Source organism: Astyanax mexicanus, chromosome 1 (assembly GCF_023375975.1).
Source record: "Astyanax mexicanus isolate ESR-SI-001 chromosome 1, AstMex3_surface, whole genome shotgun sequence".
Lineage (NCBI taxonomy): Eukaryota > Metazoa > Chordata > Actinopteri > Characiformes > Acestrorhamphidae > Astyanax > Astyanax mexicanus.
In genome coordinates this window covers 111662328-111680719 of record NC_064408.1, presented here as the reverse complement: position 1 = coordinate 111680719, position 18392 = coordinate 111662328, and the positions used below count along the sequence as shown (strand labels likewise).

At 37.8% G+C, this 18392-nt stretch overlaps 1 protein-coding gene across 1 annotated transcript in view; it reads right to left on the bottom strand.

Annotated features, from left to right (window-relative positions):
* Positions 1 to 18392, bottom strand: part of mindy3 (MINDY lysine 48 deubiquitinase 3) — a 74666-nt gene that overhangs the window by 36726 nt on the left and 19548 nt on the right. Inside the window, exon 10 of the mRNA XM_007242078.4 lies at positions 17800 to 17880. Coding sequence (XP_007242140.2) covers positions 17800 to 17880 — 81 coding nt within the window. The remainder of the gene's footprint in view (positions 1 to 17799; positions 17881 to 18392) is intronic.

The window sequence follows — 18392 nt, the reverse complement described above, 5'->3', positions numbered from 1 at the left end:
CCTTCTGAAAGCATGAGAAAAGAGGAATAAAGACAGAGATATTTAATTTTCGTTTTGTTGCAGTAGTGTATTCTTATTTTTTTTATTCAGTGTTTTGTCCTATCACCAAGAGATTTGTTATCATAAAAATACCATGATATATTGTGTTTTTATTTTAGGGTCATATTTCCCACTCCTACTAAAAATATATATAATTAATAAGCCCACCATGTCAAGTTCTTCAAGGTAATAAAGAAACACATGCACTCAGAGATGAGAGGGATAAAAAACACGCCAGTTACGCGACTATGAAACTGTATTTATACTGGAAACAATAAAAAGAAGGTCAGTGACCCTACACAGGCTCGGATTACGCATAATAAACAGATTATGAAGTCATATAATCTGGATGGCAGCTAATTGCATTGTGCTTTTTTTTTCAGTCATGGTGTCTGAACATTCCCAGTGGGCTTTCGGTGGACTCTGGACTCCTCAGCTGCAGAGACGTAACAGGATAGCTGTGTGTTGCTGTCTGTCCTCAGCCAGCTTTATTTTTAAGCATTTCTTTGAAAGGGAGTCAGAGGTTCAGAATCAAGAGTCTGGATTTCATTACACACACACACACACACACACACACACAACGAAGAAGAAGGCAAAAGGCAGTAGGAACCAAGAGGCCATAGAAGGAGATCAGAGAGGCAGGTCGTGTTTTCCACAGGAGCAAGCACAGCCAACACATGCTGATGATCCAGCCCCAGAAATATTCTACAGGACTAGTGTACACACACACACACACACACACAGCTACGAAAACAGTGTTCTTCCAGCTTTACAAGTCTAAGAAAAACATGACAAGAGAATGAAAGAGAAAAAGTCACAGACAGAATGAGAGAGAGAGAGAGAGAGAGAGAGATAGGACAGAGGAAATACTTGGAAATCAAGCGAAAGGGGCGGGATAGTCAAAGTCAGAAATAATATAAGTTAGAGGGACAAGAAACTGAGAAAAGGATGAGCAGAGAAAGACTGACCGAGTGTCAGACAGTTTCAGTAGAAGACAGACAAAGGGACAGAGAAAGACAGAAAGGAGCAGAGAAAAAGACAGAAACAGGGACTGACCGGCACAGAGAGGAACTAGATATGGAGACGGAGAGAAGTGCAGGTGAAAGAGAGGAAGAAACAGGATGGGACAGACAGAGTGAAGGAGAAAGATGAACAGAGATGAATAGAGAAATAGAGAAAGATAAGTGGAAAAAAACAGAGAAAAAAAGGACAGGAAAATTCAGAAAGAGAGAAAGAGGGGTAAAACAGAGCGACAGGTAAAGATGAAGATAGAGACATAAAAAGAGAGATGGACAAGGAAAGAGCGAGAGCGAGAGATAGAGAGAGAGCGAGAGAGAGAGAGAGAGAAAATACTGAATTTGAACACTAAATAAGTTAGACAAAAACACATCTAAATAAGGAACACCCCTGCTAATAAGCCAAAAATAATCCTGTATTAAACATTATATATATTTTATATCTCTTAATAGGGCTGGGGCGGTATTGATTTTTTATAACCGCGGTAAAAAACTAACGCATCACCGCGATATTGCGGTTAACCGCGAGACCCCAAAACAACCCCCCCCCCCCCCCCCAAAAAAAAAAAACACCACAAATTTATTGGTAACAAATCTTAATTCTTCAAACCATACAGCCTACATACAACCTCTACATAAACCATAAATACAGCATAACAAGTGAACATATGCTGCCTGTATAATTCGTCATTGTACAGCTAACCTGTCTTTTTCCGAGCAGACTTTTTGAAGGAGGAGCTTGTCCGCCTCCCCCTTCTCCATCCATAGATCTATTTTAGGGCTGGCCCGAATAGCGGTTTTGAGCTCAGGATATTCGGCAGTAATTGGTAGCGAATATTCTAATATTCGTTTAAAAAAAAAAGACGAATTAATCCACAGCAAAAATTTTCCACTGACCCCGGGCCCGAAAAAAATATATTTCTCACCCCTTTCCTCGGGCCGTTCGGGCTCAAGAAGTCTGTGATAGGCGTCTGTTTTTTTTTTATTCACACTCTTCTTATTTCTCATTAAATATCTACTAGATACAGATTATATCTGTACAGTATCATTTATTTCACTTCCCTCCTGAATATTTGGAGTGCATTATGTCTCCTTATGTTGTGTAGTTATGTAGTTTTCACCCCAGAATTTCTGCTGCCTCACACCAGGCTTCGGCTGCATCGCAGGGCAGGAGCGCAGCTGCGTTATTTCGTTTGAATTGTGCAGTGCAGAGTATTACAGATTTTGTATTTTTGCACTTGGGCTATTAGCTCAATATTAAATATTTCGTTTGTTTATAAATTATTTTATATTCTTAAACCCTGTTAAATTATATTCGATTGGAGGAAATTAATTCAGACATCATTTCTTTTTTGTCCCGTTACCGTTCCGCAAAAAAAATCCTTCTTTTAATCCCGCATCAGCCCGCCACATACACAGTTTTGCCGCACCTGCCCCGCGGTCCTAAATAAATTTAATAAATTACATTTAGTGCTTAAAATTAAAAAAAATATTTATTAAAACCGCGCTGAATAGTGCGGTCACGTTTCTTACCACATTACAAAAAAAAAATCGGTGTGTGTGTGCGCGTGTCGGTCCATTCTCCGCTCCTTTTTTGTGCTTAGGGTTTTTTTGTTGCGTGCATGAGAATCACTGCGTGATTATTACAATTTTCTTAACTATTTATTATGTGCTCCCACATCCTCTGGATTGATTAAACTCCTGTTCCCGCCAATAACAATTCAGTTCTGTCTGTGCCGCAAGATATCCTGACGGGACCCGCGTCATATAATATGTTGATTAAAATGTTGTGACGTTAAGAAATCGGCTCGCAAGAGACAACCAACCAAAAAAAAGACATTAGTTCCATTTTAAAATAATAGAAACCTGTCCTTTATGTTTGACAATATTTGTTTCACTTTACGTGTCCTTACTCATCTGAAGTTTATTTATCTGAACTGAGTTTTATATGGTTATATTTGTAGCGGTTCTGAACTCAGTTCCGCGTGCTGTGAAAGAGACAAGGCGCAGCGCATTTTACCTCAGACTTGGTCAGATAACAACATTTCAGTAAAGATGGTGGTTATAGTTTTATATCATTGCTTTGCTGTTTGAACTACACTTCAACCAACCTTACTATTTTTACCAAGACTGAGGCGCAATGCCGCGCGTTCTCCGCGGTGCTCACGCAGAACAGCCAGCAGCCAGACAATGAATTAATATATTTTACTTTCTCAAAATGTGACCACGGAACACCTTACATGGCTCTATGGTTTACCTTGAGGTGGGTGAATTAGTTTGATGTGTTGGCGAGAGGTGCAGACACCACTTTCCGGCAAATCTTGCAGATGATTCTCTTCTGTTCTGAGTCTTTTTCTTCCTTTTTTCTCAACTTACTGAGCCTGCCCTGTAGCTTCCATTTCCGAGCCAATATTAGTGCTGCTAATCTTCACTCTCTTCAGCAGCCTCAATGGAGACGAAGTGAGCAGGAGACTCCAGAGCTGTTCTGACCTCAATGAGTACCACGCACCGCGTTTTGCTTAACCCATTCGCTGCCGCGCCAGTGCAGCGGCAGCACAGATAAATGACAAAAAATTTTATATTCGATATTATGAATTTTGAGATCGTTTGACACCAATATCTATCGCGATCAAAATATATTTGATATATTGCACAGCCCTATAGTGTAGGACTTACACTTGACATATTAATACTGAATTCACCACAGTTGTGCTTATATGGAGCATTTTACTACCGCTCAAAACCCAGTCAATCAGATTTGACAGCCATAAAAAAATGCGGTAATGACGGTAATGAGCTCATCACCGCGGTGACGTCCCATAACCGCGGTATTGCGGTAATAAAATTATCGTCACAGCCCTATCTCTTAACACACAAAATGAAAAAAGGGGGAAGCTGAGACCTACTGGCCGAGTACCTGCAGGGGCTCCGGTTTTACTCACAAAGCTCTGAATAGAAAGCAGAGTCTTGCTGAAGGACTTCAGCCTTAAAAGGTGATGTGAAGTAGTATGTGCAAGTATCTGACGGAATCTGCATTTTCTACACACTTCTGTCACCTGCACAAACTCCAGTCTGCAGTGACACAGTCCAGATCTAAAACAGCAGTCTATTTTTCACAGAAATATACCGTCTGCAACACACAGCGCGAGCACTGTTTAACTTATATACACACGTCCAGGTTCTCCAAGGTCCTAGAACATCCTCCAGTGACTGGCTGCGCTGGTGAGGTAATCAAGGCCACTGAAAGGTTAGCTCCAGGCCTGTGATACAACTCAAGATAAAAGTGCCTATTTACACTTCTAGACCTATTGTTAGACCATGAGCCCCAGGAGGTTTTAATATTCCTGTGTGGGGTTTACTTATTTATATTTTATCACTACTATATTCTTAACTACACACAAGGAAACATCCTAAACTAAATAAAAATTCTCACAATTCTGCACTAAAAATAAACCATTAATTGAATCCATTGAAGCTTGATTTTACAGTTTTGCACCGGAACTATGAAGCTAGTCTAGCTACCAATAAACTAATGGACCTGTTTACACCTGGCCATGTAATGGAAAGTATCAGGATTTTATCAGGATCAGAACAAGTCAAAAAAATGGACAATCAAGAGACTTGATTTTAAAACAGATCCAAATGCAGCCTTAAGCGGGTGGTCTGAGACTCAGATATAAGCCATGTTATAGCAGTGTAGACATATCTGCCACAGAAATCAGATTTCATTCAGACTAACTGAAGACATTTGTCTACTAGGTATAATTTTTTAGTTAAAAATCTTTTTTGGATTTAATCCAAACACAAGTCATATAAAGAGACCAGGTGTAAACAGGAATACTAACATCCTGCAAACTGCAAAACTAAATTACCATAGTCACCAATCTAATCCCTCTCTAGAATAATGGTGCTGCATCCAACAGTTTTGGGATAGGGATAGGAGCTAGGGTGTTGTTCATCCAATATCCTAACATCACTAATGCTTTTATTGCATTGTCATTGATTGCAGTCAAATCTTCACAGTAAATGCACTCCTTGATTGCAAAAGAAACAATGGATAAGTGGATGTCCCAATACTTTTGCACACAAAGTTTAGATATTAAGCTTTTTTTTTTATAAGAGGATTTTGAGAAATGGTGAATATTAATTAAATATTGTTGTATATCCGCTAGGCTGTAAATGTTTTTTTATTAAATTGTATATTTTTTTATGGAATTTTGTTTTTTTTTTAAATACAAAAAAGAGCTATTTAATAGGGATGCATGATGATGTCAGAATTATATCAGTATCGGCCAATGCCTTTTTTTTCAACATCATCAAACTTTGCTGATCTGTCAAATATTTCAAACAGATTCTTGCTAACATTTATTGTATGCCGGAAAAGGATCAAGCGATGGCAGCTGTGCTACTACACTAGCAAACACTGGACACGTTACCTAAAAATCCATTGATTAATGCCAATTTTTATTAATATTAAGGTTATAAAGTTACATCAGGGTGTCTAGCGGCCCTATAAGTTGTAAATGTGTATATTAGCACTGGCATCGGCAGATACGTACATGTGCAATACTGGATACTGGCATTGCCCCAGAATTCCCACATAAGTGCATCCCTGATACATAGTTAATGTAGTGGTAGTAATCCTGTACAAATTGTGTTCTGCTATTGGCCAAAATTTAACACGTTTTTTATTTTGGTGTATTCATAATAAAAGATTTAGAAAAATAGGATTCAACTCCCATACAAAACCTAGCAGACCACCAGAACTCTCCCAAATCAGATAACAGCTCACAGTGACCTGTATGACACACAGAATGGACACTGTGTAGACGTTACTTGGTTCAACCAGCCCAGCAACACTGCTCAAACAATTGCTTTCTTTGAGGTAGTATAAACAAATGGCTCTCAAACAGATCATTATCAACAGGCTAGCCTGTCACAACTACCTCAGCATGGCAACATCAAAGCAGTGCCAGCGGTGTGACTGTTACACTAGCCACAGCACTAATCAGTGATAGCCTGTTGTACGGTAACCCAAACTCCAGCTCTGAACAGAGCGTCTAGGAAGTATTTCACTAGCGGGAAACTTAAGAGCCATTAGCCAGTGTGTTTAAAACCCGATACAACAGACAAGACATGGTCAGCAACGAGACACTGAACTTAACATGAGAAATAAAAGCAAAACTCACGTTTCTGACCATTGCTCTTTAACCAAACACCACTGTCTAGCCTCACTTGCTCTCTCTTAACACTATCTCTGTCTCAATCTCATGGCATACTCTTTATTCAGTGCTCCTCTTCTGGCTGGCTTTCTGTGACCATCTCTATTGTTGCTGGAGTAACCTCTCTAAAAAGACACCAGTGCTCAAGAGAGGCTGCTGTACAGACTATTGTTCTGTGCTAAGAGGGGATGTTGGGCTGTTCATGTGTTACAAGGCCCATGGGTATGTACATGTGTGTGTGTGTGTGTGTGTGTGTGTGTGCACTTGAGAAGCACTAATGCAATAAAGGCAAAAGGATCAATAATATGATTTTTTTTGCCATACATCATAGACAGGCAGTGCTGACAAAGGAACTGTCTCTAAACAACTCCTAATATAATCAATAACCTAACAAGACCAAGTAAAGTGTATAAAAATAAATAAATAAATAAATAAATAAAAGAAAATTGATGATTTGCGAGGTAACCACTGTTATGTTATGGGTCCAGCTCAGAGTTTAAAAATATGGAAACCTGAACCCGATTCTTAGCATGATCGATGTTTGCAAAAAGGAAATGACTATTTAATGGTGTCTGCAGTAATATCAATGCACAGAACCCTCCAAAACTATAGTTTCCATTATTTCTGCTGTAGATTGAAAACATTTGAAATTAACACTAAAAGAAGAATATGAGACAAAAAAAAAAATCAACATTTGGGTCCGATACACAGTTCAGAAGATATCACCTTTTATCTGAGCCCACTCATTTTTCTTATGTGCAAAAGTATTTTAACAGAAAATAGATGAAATGATTTAAAATGAAATGAAAAAGAATATTTTAGTTGAAAAATCGTTTCTTGTGATAACTGCATCAAAACTGTGACCCCATGACATCATTAAACTTTTGCATTTCTCTTCTGTGATGCTTTTCCAGGCTGTAGTGGGTTTGTGGTCATTACCTTGCTGCATGTTAAAGGATCACAAGGAACCAATCAGTTTGGTTGCATACTTCTTTAAACTGACATTGAAAATGTTTCTGTAGACTTTTGAGTCCATTTTACACTAATGAAGGTTAATAAACTCATCTTCTGTCAGCTTGACAGCTGGGCAACACAACACACCTGACAGTCACATGTTCCAATACTTTCGCTCACAAGAAATAATGGGTGGGATCAGACAAAAGGTGCTACTTTCTGAACTCTGCATCAGATCTAGATGTAAATATAAATAAATAAAAGCTGACATTTTGATCTTCTATCGAATGTGTATCTTTTAGTGTTGATTTCAAATGGTTTCTGTCTACAGCTGAAATAATTGAAATGGCCTCAATGTTCCAATACTTTTGGAGGGCACTGTATATAAGCATGCATGTCATTCCTCCAATATTAGACTGGAGACAGTTCAGAGAAGGAAAATTAAAATGGATTTTTTTTGGCATTGCAACATATGGGGATGAGTAGAGCTGCTCATCATACTGTAACCAGCCAGCAGAAGCATCAGACCTGTGGTGGATTCAATTCAAGCTTTTCTACAGTCATCAAGTTTGCAACTAATGATATTTGTTGTTTGTTGCAGTATGACTGTCTCTAATGTCCAGATAGGCTTTCTACTAGATCTTGAAACATTTCTGTGAGGATTTGACTGCATTCAATGATGAGCATTAATGAGATAAGGATGCTGGATGGTGAACACCACCCCACCTTATCTATAAATGAACAACACATTCCATAAAAAAATATTGGATGAAGCAAAACATTATTCCAAAAAACATTATTTCATGTCTCCACAGCTCAGTGATTGTGGGTTTTATATCCCTATAGCCCACTCCCACTGCTGGAACTCCAGACTGTTCCATTAATTGGATTCTCTAAAGGAATTTTTTTTACATATGTGTCAGCAATGGGTGCAACCTAAAGTAGCAGAATGCATTAATTAGTAGGAGTGAACATTTGGATATGAAACATTTTACATTCTTTTATTTAATTAAAGATCCACCTCACCGTCTGGTATGTATATTAGGCTTATTTTTAAATCTAATGCAATAATTTTAATAATTATATGCAATTCAGAACCACACACTAGCCACATTAGCTAATGATGCTTGCATGACTAACCCAGTTCCTACTTGTTTTGGCCACCAACACTCACCATGGTGGTTACTGTAGTTACTCCTGGCTGACCGTAACTTCACTGTAATCTCATATGCTATTCAATTTCTAAGTCAGACCTCCCAGAGAAAATAAAAGCTGCCATCTACAACACCCACACAGTCCTGATCAGGCAGAGAAGTTGTGTTTTTGCAGCTTAAACATCGTTTATGGTATATTTATAGAGATTTCATATTTGCAATCAAGCTGACTGTAGACATAACTGTCTGCTACATACAATAGGCTGGACAAAATGCTGGGAAACAGGTACACCCCTATATTCTGAAACAGAATAAGGGCTGCAATGCTCATTATCTATCTATCAATATCAAGCAAAATGAAAAATCAATGTTGCAGTATGACACACACAGATGATATATTAGCCACCACTACCATACGTAAAGAGATATGATCTCCGTCTGTCCTCGATACACAAGAAAAGATGAGAAGACTGTGTAACAGATCAGCTAGGGATGATTAATGACTTGTCAGTCGGCACAATGCCTTCAAGAGACCTGCTGTCTGCCGAATGATAACCTGAAACATGCCACGCAAACATAGAATGAAGTGATAATTTTACGCTTCCCGTACCGTCCTTTTATGTACGAGTGTGTTCTGCTTCCAGGGTCTTTTCTACGAGGATATCTAAGCAGGTGTTGACTGATGCTTTTCATGGTTGCAGAAAAGTGAGCTGGGATGATTCTCAGTGTGCCATTTTCACAGGCAGAACACTGAAGGAGGAGGAATTACAGTAGGTTACAGGGGCATAGCCTGCAGCACCCTTAATAGTTAATTCCAAGTCATTTTTACCGGTCTAATTATTATAAAATGCAGAAGAGTAAATTTCAAAGTGTTAAACGTATAGCAAACAAATGCTTAGAAAATAAAAATTAGCAGCATTTAAAGCATCTTTATTTTTTAAGAGTGCTAAAACTAATATTTTCTATAAATCTGAATGTTGACCACCATAAAAGACACACACAAATAGCAGATGTAAATCAGTAGAGCAATACAAAATTCAATTGACCTCCAATCCACTTTATAATCGTTCACTTTCTGTCTTTAAGGGAAGAAAGGTGGCACATCAGACTTTTAGTCTGCTGACCTCTCCGAACATCCTTACAAGAGGCCAGACATCAGTGGGGAGGGGGGGGGGGGGAGGAGGAAAAAAAAAAAAAAAAAAAAAAAAAAAAAAAAAAAAAACAACTTTCCATTCCCCCTTTTTCTGCATTTATGGGTTAAACGGCTGCTTAAGCAGTTTGTGGAAAATATCAGCTATTCTCTGGACAGAGGAAAAATGACAGGGGGGCCGAGCTTTCATAAGACAAGATTTAAGAGGCAGGAAATGCCATTTCTTGTCATGGCATGCAGAAAAAGCGATAACGGAAGAAAATACATGTACCGATAAAAAAATGACATGCAAGAAATGATCAAACTGATGCACATTAAAGCCACTTTTCCACTGCAGGGCCAAATGGTTACTAAGGCAGTTCCGTACTGTACTGTTATATGCCAGTACAGAGCAATTAGTGCTGTTACAGTTTCTGTTTCCTCTTGGTTAAGTGGAGTTGCTTAAACAAAAGCTTAAAACAGGACATATTATATTGCACGTATATTGTTAGCTATGTCGGTGTGCAGCGTTAACACCCTTAACACTGTGTTACCAGTGTCGGCAATTGGGCTCACTCAACGTAGCTAAAACTTAATTAGCAATGCTCATGACTAGACTCATCCAACATGTTGGTGTTATGGTGGTGGCCTGGCCGGACTGGTTAAAAGGCAGATCCCTCTGTTTTAAGCCCTCCCACTAAACAGTTCTGTGTCCCAAATCACAGGTAGCTAACTGTGCTAAGAAGACCGGTCCCAGACCTGTTTGTCAGCAATCTGTGTCAAACCGTGTTCATGTAGAAAAGCCACTGGACCAGTTTCACTCAATGTGACAAGCATTCCATTTTTTTAAGGATTGTGTGGACACAGTCCGAGTCATTTTCATATGTCGTCCTAGATATGCTTTGCCAAATTGTGACTGGAATTGTGCTGTAATCTGGCTTCACTTTGCGTGAATGAACATTATGCTGTGGTATTGCACAAAAGATTGAGCTTGCAATATTAATAGTTTCATAAACAGAAGCAACAGCATGAGCATACTGCTGTGGGACAATTGCATGCAAAGAAATGGAATGGAATACGCAGAGTTCTATTACTTAGTTTTGGAATATTAAATTAAACGCAGGATATTGGCAAAACTGGAAGACATATTTGTATATTTTTTAAGATTAGCTGTAAGCTACCAATACATACATTTAATGTATGTATGTAAGTAAAATGTTAAACATCTGTTTGAATATTACAAAAATAACTAAATTGTTTGGCTTATTTACATTATTGCCTTAATAAATTTCATGCCAATTTCCAGTGGAGACAACTGGCCTTGGCAACAAGTTGAACTGCTTGCTGTTATGATGTGATGAGATGCTTTTCCAAGTTTATAAGCAGTACTGACCAAAGGGGACTGTGATCCCCCTTGTGAGCCTTGATTCCTCTTAATGGTTCTTTCTCCAGTTTTAAAGGAAATCTGCTCTGCTCATACTTCCCTCCCAATCTGACTATACAGTCTATAAGATTATACAGCCAACTAGTGTTTCCAATACTTGTTATACTAGCCTCATATCTTAAGCACAAAACAAAAGAAGCTAACTTGAAACCCCATACATCTCGGTTGATTGGCTATATTTAGTGTTTATTTGAAATATTCATTTAAGTTCACTGAATAGGAGAAAATATGAGTGTGTGTACGAAGGACAGATATATGAATTAGAATCCAAAACTTCAAAAAGAGAAGCACAGACGGAGGTCTCTAGTGAGAGTGAGAGAGAGAGAGCAGGAGGGAGGCGAGGAAGGAAAAGGAAGGAGGGATGTGAACCTCATCATGACCGGCCTTCAAAAGACAAGATATCATAAAACAACATGAAGAGAGAAGAAACGGATGCGACAGTGGTGGAACACACAGGGGGCACTGGCATTACGTGCCTGCATCCATTCCAGGCTGAGTGTGTGTAGAGTTTAAGAGTGTGTGTAGAGTTTAAGAGTGTGAGAGAAAAAGAGAGTGTGTCTGGAGTTTTGGGATAAACAGGAGGCCTCTGGTTTGAGACACATAGATCACATTACCCTGCATTATACACGGCTATATTTACCACAATGCAGCTTGAAAAAAAAAAAAAAAAAAAAAAAAAATCCTATTTCATTACCATATTGCCTCGGGGTGGGTGTGTGTGTATGTGCAAGTGTGAGCCCACTGAGACCTGCTTTGTTTTTCCCCCCACCCTGGGCTACATCATTCCTTTAGTGTCCAGTGTTTGTGTGTGTCCCCCTCATGCCCTCGTGGGACCCCTCTGAGAGGTCATTTGTGTAGTGTCTGCCACTTTGTGTGTGTAAATCAGATAAGAGTGGAACACAAACCCTATTAGAGGCTAAAAGCAGAGGCACAGAGACACATAAAAACAGCAACATGAGTATACGTCCGCTGGGACTGCGGCTTAAAACCTGCACGGCCATTAAAGACACCTCTCTTTCACCCGCTCCAACACACACCTCTTACAACTGCACCCATCACCAGTGCAGCCAGGCAGCCCGCTCCAACAGCATTAACTCACAAAGAGCAAAGAGCATTACAAGACAGCTTTCTAAACCTGGTGAACCACTCTGCTCACCAAAAGCCCATTAACGGCACTTTCAGAGAACCAGTCTGACTCCAGTGTACATCACCCAGTGGCCTGTGCTGACAACCTAAACCTAAATTGCTCACAGACTCACCCTTACCCTGACCCTATAACCTGTTCAGAATTACCCAGGAGTCTCGTAGTAAATTAAATAAGCATTCAGTTCCAACAGAAAATTTCAGAGCTTTAAAGTTTCATTCATGCCATGTCATTAATGGCATCATACATGATAATATTGCCAACATTTTTGCCACGTAAAAAAAAAAAAAAAGCTCCATACTGTGATATTGCAATATTTCTTATTTCTGAAAACATGTATTTTGTATTGGTTTTGTGATTTACTGTACTCGATTTTAATTGTTTTGTGCAGTTAACATGTGGGCGCTAAATATGCTGTGTTCTGTGATAGCTGTTTGTGGTTACATTATGTTTATAACACTACAGTGGTTTTCTACACTACAGAACTGTTTTAAAAAAGGACATTTATAGATGTTTTTGTTATACTAACTAAAATTATGTTTATTTTGTTGCTGTAGTATAGTCTTGGTCTATACTACAGCATATACTTTAATGCTTAGTCACTAAGCATAATTTAATGCTTAGTCATATCGTCAGGAAAATCGTTATCGGAAACACCTTAGAATCTTGTAATTTTTTTTAGGGCCATATCACCCAGCCCTAATTTTATTTATCTAACATTTTTCTAAGTCCATGTGGTGCATCACATTTAAAAACATAAACACTAAAATTTACTCACCTGATGCCTTATTCCAATATCTAAATAACCAAATGCTAGAACTGTTTCAGATATCTCTAAAAATATTCCATGTAAAAATCTATGGTTGACTTACTAAGTGAAAATATAATTTCCTTTATCAATATATGCCACATTATTTACTTTTTACCCCAGATATCTAAACACAAACACATCAACATCTGATGCTGATCTTCATTTCCAGACAACTTTTAATAAGCCATCATTTTTGTTCGGCCTGTTTCTTGTCTCGCTGATCCTTTATTTCCTGTGGACTAACAAAATAACTACACGCAATAAGCCAAAACAACAAATTCTTATCACTTAAACTTTCACATCTGGCTGTAACCAAAAGCCCAACACAATTAGTTCTGCAGCCTTAGGGGAGAGCGAGGGCTAACGGCTGTAGTTTAGGGGCGAACTCTGAGAGCATTTCCGTGTCTCTCAGGGCCGGGCTGAGTGGCTGACCCTGCCGATGCCTCCGGGGGGCGGAAGTAAACCAGATGGCATGGAGTTGCATTGCTCTGGGGAAAACCAAACAGATCAGATTTCCAAATGCAACGATCCTACGCTCATCTGAGGCTAGGCTAAGAGTGTGTGTGTGCATGTTTAAGTGTGAGTGTGTTAAGAGAGTTAAAAAGGGTTAATTGTGTTTTGGATGTGAGTGGACGGATCATGCTGCTAACAGGAAGCAACAGCAAATTGCTAGTCTAAATAAGAAAAAAAATCATCAATATTTCAACCAGTTGTGCAATAACCAGTGCATTAATAACAGCGCCTTGGTACATGCAGATCAGACAACCAAAGTCAAACTATATTTTATTAAAAAGCTAGTAGGTGTGCACATAAATAAAATTATCTAAAAATTAAGTTAAAATGCTGGTTAAATGGATTTTTTTACTTTTCAAGACTTTGCATTGAAGGGATTCAGACTCCTCTGAGGAATCCCAATACAGGTCTGCCCTTGTTTATGTTTGTGCACTATAAGAGAAGAAGGATCAATATAGAACTGAAAACGGCTCTCACACCCTTTTTTGGTGCTATATAGATAAAATGTATATTTATTAATAATAAAATAATAATAGTAAAATAATTGATTTGGGCAGACATGATTAGGTAGATTTCTTGTTACATGACAAGCATTTAGTTAAATTAGTAACACTGTACTTCCTGCAACTTTTGTGTAGTCTCTCCCTCTGTGGTAAAGATGCTCAAACGATATATTGTGCGGCTCTATTCAAGAGGTTTTCTTTTAATGTAAAAATCCTAGACATAGATTAAGGCTAAACTTGGACTATACAAAATTTTGAATGGAGATTTTACATTAAAAGGAAACTCAGTTTAAGACTAGGCTTAATCTCTCTCAGAGAAAACGACCCTATTTTTAACTCCACATTCAATTAACACAGAGCATATTATTTTACAAAATCAAAAGCAAAAGTTCAGCACAAGACTCTTGAAACACTGTCAGGAAGAAAAGGAAGTCTATTATTGTGGGATGAGTCAGTGCACAGCAGTATAAAGCACTGGGCACCTGTCATACATTTCATATTTCAGACTCTGTGATCTCTCAGGTGCAGTCTGTAACTCTATACACAAGGTGGCCCTGTAGGGAGGCCTGTATCCGGAGGAATTAACAAATGCAAACCGGTTCATGGCCAGGCCAGTGAGGGGAGATGCTGGTTCCTCCACAGAATACTGACAAAGAAAGCGATGAAATACATGGAGAGGAAGTGATGGAGAATGTGGGATAAAAGTTGTGTATAAATTGTGCAAAACCTGCAAACTGGAAATCTGGGTCTTCTTCACTTACTTCCTGGTTTACCATGACTTTACCATGAAGAATTAGTATATGTAAAAAATGTTACTGTAAAATGTTATTGATTTATATTCTAAGGTTAAATAAACTCTGTTTATTGCTTGTACAGAACAATGGTAATGATGAGTCACATACAGTAGATCAGCTCAGGCAAATAATTTGCCTAATTTATACAAAGCCTATTAAAAAGCGTAGTTTACATACTGCAAACAGCACAAGTGTCATCAAACCAAACAGGCTGCAAAATTACTATTTAGATCATGCACCCGGTTTACACTTAAATATATAATATAAATATATAAAAATATCTGACATCACAACAATTCAAGTCAATTATACTTTTACAAAATCTCATTAATCGCGTTCAATTTTAAGATCTGGATCAATATTACAAAATAATCTACAATTTATTTTAATAGGAGAAATGCAGCTAAATTAATTATGTCCAGACCTATTAATACAGGTGTCCAGGTTCTTCTGGATAGTCTTCTGTTCTGCAGTTCAATAAATACATCATTTACATTAGTTTGAAATATTCATGCATAATATTAGGGGTGCATTTAACATAAAGAGCATTAGTGAGGTCAATATGTTTGATGATAACCACTCGAAGTCATCCCCAGCTCATCAGAACCCCCAGAAGTACCTCAGCTCTAAAGCCCTTGCGCTGACTTTATTTCATTAGACATCAACGATCCTACATGTCATGATGTTAATAATGCAATCTGTGCATCAATGATTGGAGTAAAGTAAATTACAAAAGGTATATATATATATATATAATAATTATTATTCTGGTATTATTCTTGTCATGCAAAATAAGAATATGTTTTATTAAAATGTCATTAAACATTGCACAAAACATTGCACATCCTGCAATGTGATTATTACTCATTCGTAAATTGGGATAACAATGCTGGAACAATATAATCTGCAGCCCTAGTCCAGATATTCTATTGCAACACTTCCTTACAGGGTCTAGACAAGTTGTGAGTGTGGGCATGAGTGTGCATTTGCAAATCTGTGTCGGCAAAAGGTACATTGACATATAGTGCACATTGATACCTTTTGCATCCTAGTGTGATTTGTTGCTTTGGAATGACTCAAAACTGCCTTTAAAATACATTCTGAATATAAATTCTGAATATATGAAATAGAACTGGAGGAAATTTAACTATTTACACAAGGTTCCTTTCATGGTTTACAGATTTGTTAGAATTTTTTTAGAATCTTAAAGCATTTTAATAGTTATACTTTATAAAATTCATTTTCATTTCTTAAATAAAAGCAAATTTTGTTCTATCACTTGAGCTTGCTTAAAAAACTTGCATTTTTACTTTTGAAAACAGGCAGACAATTCAGTGTTGCCTAAAAATGGTAAGATCTTAACATGCCAAATTCAGTGCAGTTGAATGCCATCTATATATGAAGGTATACATAGAAAAAAAAATCCTAATGTCTGATTACTTTATTTAGGAGAAGTGTGTTACCTGTGAATTTCTCTGAATGTGAGAGGATGACACTGATGATTTTAACATGGGAGTGTCTTTAGTGTTTCAGCCCATCACCAGCCAACCATTCAAGAAATATTTATGTTGATCAGGATATAAATAGTGACAGAAACTGCTTCAGTGCACACGCAAGTACACACACGCGTGCAAACAAACACACACACAAACCGGATGAAGATAATGTACTGACAGTAATGGCCCTGAGTGCAGGGTGGTGATTTATGTTTGCAGTCAATCTCTCTTTCCTCCAGGTGGGAGCTTTTATGAGAAACAAACATTTCTTCCTTCAGCACAGGGGATAGCACACACATGCACATGTGTGCATGCATACAAATGTGCTTACAAACACACACATACACAAACACACACACACACATATACATACTTGCACATACAACTCTGGAAAAAATTAAGAGACCCCTTCAGTTTCTGAATCAGTTTCTCTAATTGTGCTATTTATAGGTTTATGTTTGAGTAAAATGAACATTTTGTTGTTTTATTCTATAAACTACAGACAACATTTCTCCCAAATTCCAAATAAAACTTGTCATTTAGAGCATTTATTTGCAGAAAATGAGAAATGGCTAAAATAATAAAAAAGATGCAGATCTTTCAGACCTTAAATAATGCAAAGAAAACAAGTTAATGTTCATAAAGTTTTAAGAGTTCAGAAATCAGTATTTGGTGGGATAACCCTGGTTTTAATCACAGTTTCCATGCATCTTGGCATGTTCTCCTCCACCGGTTTTACACACTGCTTTTGGATAACTTTATGCCTCTCCTGGTGCAAAGATTCAAGCAGTTCAGTTTGGTTTGATGGCTTGTGATCATCCATCTTCCTCTTGATTATATTCCAGATTTTTTTAAATTGGATAAAATCAAAGAAACTCATTAATTTTATGTGGTCTTTTATTTTTTACCAGAACTGTATATACAACAAGAATAATAATTAGAGGGGCCAAAACAGGGTTTTTGAAGTTCTCAAATCTATCAATAACTGGCCATTCACACACACACACACGCACGCACGCACATAAACACGCCTTTTCTGCCTATATCAGTTCGCTATGTGTGTGTGTGCATGCACAAGTGTGTTACTGCCAAACCTGATGGCATGCTGCGAAGACTGCCGCCAGAACACACCACACTCCCTGCCTTATAAGTCCAAAAATCTCTCTCAATCTCTTTTCATACGTTCTGCAGTCTTAAATCTATTAGCAAGCACATTCTTGTGTTTTTGAGGCTTTATTGAGTAAGGAAATGAGAGGGAGATAACTACTGTCTGCAAGAGCAAGCCAGAGAGGGACCAACTCAAAAAAGTAAGAAGGCATGAGACCTAGACAGAGATAAAGGATGTTCCTAAAAGCACAGGATCGTCCTGACATAAATGATCAACTGCGACACCCTAAGCTGCTCTTTTTCACTGATATGCATCTTATCTGCTGTGCGTGGGTGTGAGAGGAAGGCTGTGAAAGAATGAATAAAACTTCTATTTTGGTATTCTTCTTTTTTCAAACAAAAGTGTGAGAGATGAGCGAGAGAGAGCACAAAACAGGAAAGGTGCAGTTTTTCTTTTCTCCTCAGCAACTCACCTTGGTGAAGAACACTGAGAGATGGGTCTCACTGCCAAGAATCCATATAGGGAACTTTGGAGATTTGAGGAAGGATCCAACCTAAAAAAAAAAGACCGAAAAAAAGAGAAGGAATCAGGGCTGGTCTCCATAGCGATGGCATGACTAGTGAGCCAACTACATTCTAAAACCATTACTACCAGAGCCCAGCTTTACTGATAGAAAGCACTAAAAGAAGAGCAATGGTCTTTTTGTATTAAAGTTGAAAAATGTCAGTATCGTAACAGCACTTCCATATATAGATGTTAATATAAAACACTATACAAAATCAAGTAAATGTCCATAAATATATATAAAAAAAAAAAAAATCTTAGAGACCTCACATCCATTATAAACACCACCATCTAAAATACACTTTGCCCTAAACTGGTTAAAAAGGTTAGCTCTTAAATCATGATGAGTAGCACTGCATTAAAAAGCAATGAATATCATCTGTCAACAACCTCACATTTATTGTACTAGTGTGTCAAAAAAATATATTAAAAATAAAAGAAATTAATTAAAAATTGCTTTATTTCAGTAATTCAGTTCAAAATGTGAAACTCATATTATAC